A 1977-nucleotide genomic window follows, 5' to 3' on the forward strand; every position below is an offset into this window, starting at 1 on the left:
AAAAAAACAACAACAACAAACGAAAAAAAACCCCAGAAACCCCAACAACCAAAAAAATCCAACACAGCAAATATACTGGGGAGAAGGGTTTCCTTACCCTGCCTGAGAGAAAATTACTTTGAGATGTTTTTGAGGAATGTGTGTTTTGGAAAAATGTTGACACTTTCCAGATTTCTGCCCCAACCTGAATTATTTTGGAAAGTAAATCTTCAACTTGTAAGATTAAAATATGGCAGAGGTGTAAACCATGGGTGATCAGGTTTGAAATGGGATGGGATGCAATTGGCAACTTCAAAAAGAGTGCTAGGGGAACCAAGAATAAAGGTCATATTAATTCCTGTCATGTGTTAGTGTGTTCTTGCATTAACGTTTTTCTCAAAAGTTGATAAAAATTGTTGACTTCTCCCTGTTCTCTTTTGGGTTTAGGTTATTCAGCTTCTGAAAGCTGGGAAAGCAAAGGAAGTTTCTTACAATGCACTGGCTTCACATATTATTTCAGAAGATGGGGACAACCCAGAAGTTGGAGAATCTCGTGAAGTTTTTGATCTCCCTGTGGTAAAGGTGAATGACTCATCCGTGATATCTTCAGTCTACTGATGTGGATACTTCATTGTTATAACAGAAAATGTTCATGTTTGGATGGTGACCAAATGAAACATATCTATGAAAATCTTTTATTCTTGTTATGCAAACTTTTATCCTGATTGATAGACTTCTTTTACAGTTCTGTTCTCTCCTTTCTCTTGTTGCTCTGTATCTATCAGTGGTTTGGGGTTTTTTGTTTTCTATTTTCTTTTGGTTTTTTTCAGATTCTTCCTTCAGTCACCTGTGAGATGGTGTAATATTAGCTGTGCTTTAGAAATGTTTCTGATGGGAAGGTTCTTATAAGCTTCTGGCAATAAGTAGTAGACTGCTGAGGGTTTTTTTTAAACACATATAATTGTCAAGGTGCAAAATTATTTTCTAGATTCTGCATATTATAGAATCATAGAATAGTTTGGTTGGAAAATACCATTATGATCATCTAGTCCAAATATGTGTGCTATGCTAATTTTAAACAATAGGAACTTGTAGAAAAATAGATTTTTTTTCTCTTGATTTTTTTTTTTTCCTTACTCATACTGGAATTACCAGTATTTTGTTACTATCTTGCTATACTGGGTTATTTTTCCAGTGAAAGTTTCTGGACTTCATGCTTGAAAATGTGAATGTGTCACTCTGCAAGTCATGAAAGTGATTAGAAGAAAACACTAGTATTTCACTGCCAGTACCTTTGGGTACATGATTTTGGGTTATTTTCCCCATATGATTGCAGGTGGCAGTAGAGAATTTTGATAGCTTCTGTCATGAGCGTTCACCTGACAGTGTAGAAGTGTGAATTAATTCCAAAATATAAAAGGTGCTCAGCTGGAGACCTTATGGTTATAATGGGTGTGCTGATTAATTTTTAGTTCCTTTTTCTGAAGTGTTCCGTGGCATAATTTTAACCTTATAAACAAGAAGATTGCTGCCATTGTCATGTGAAGGAAGGACATTAACGTCGTAACAGTGCTTTCTAATGCCATTTACATAAATAATTTAATTTTCTTTATAACTGGCACTAGCTAAACTTTTTCATTTGCCAAACAAGTCTTTCAGTAATGTCACTTGGTTTGACCTGAAAACATCACAGCGTGATCTGTAATCAAGAAGATTAGACTGAATATTAAGGGAATGGAAGTCAGAGGCAAAGGTAGCTTGTTACTGAGAGGAAAGGCAGAGAGAATGAGAAAGAGAAAAGCTTGAGAGAGGAAAATCTCAGAATTGTTTTGCAGAGAATTGAGGAGTTATGAATTAGTTATTTTTAGTTAATTTTGGGGTTTTTTTTGCCTATTTCTAAGGGAGAGAGGATACCAAGAATTGGGACATTATAGACATAGTTGTCACAATGTATTTGTTTATTTTTTGAGGAAAAATAATTTCATACTGAATATAGTG

The 1977-nt window shown here is 34.7% G+C and overlaps 1 protein-coding gene across 1 annotated transcript in view; it reads left to right on the top strand.

The window, feature by feature from the left end:
- Positions 1-247: 247 nt before the first annotated feature.
- PAXIP1 (PAX interacting protein 1) overlaps positions 248-1977 on the top strand; it is a gene marked incomplete at its 3' end in the record, with an annotated part of 21480 nt that continues 19750 nt past the window's right edge. Inside the window, exons 1-2 of the mRNA XM_010169429.1 lie at positions 248-259; positions 427-561. Coding sequence (XP_010167731.1) covers positions 248-259; positions 427-561 — 147 coding nt within the window. The remainder of the gene's footprint in view (positions 260-426; positions 562-1977) is intronic.

The sequence above is a fragment of the Antrostomus carolinensis genome, unplaced genomic scaffold, assembly GCF_000700745.2.
Source record: "Antrostomus carolinensis isolate BGI_N321 unplaced genomic scaffold, ASM70074v2 scaffold12956, whole genome shotgun sequence".
NCBI lineage: Eukaryota > Metazoa > Chordata > Aves > Caprimulgiformes > Caprimulgidae > Antrostomus > Antrostomus carolinensis.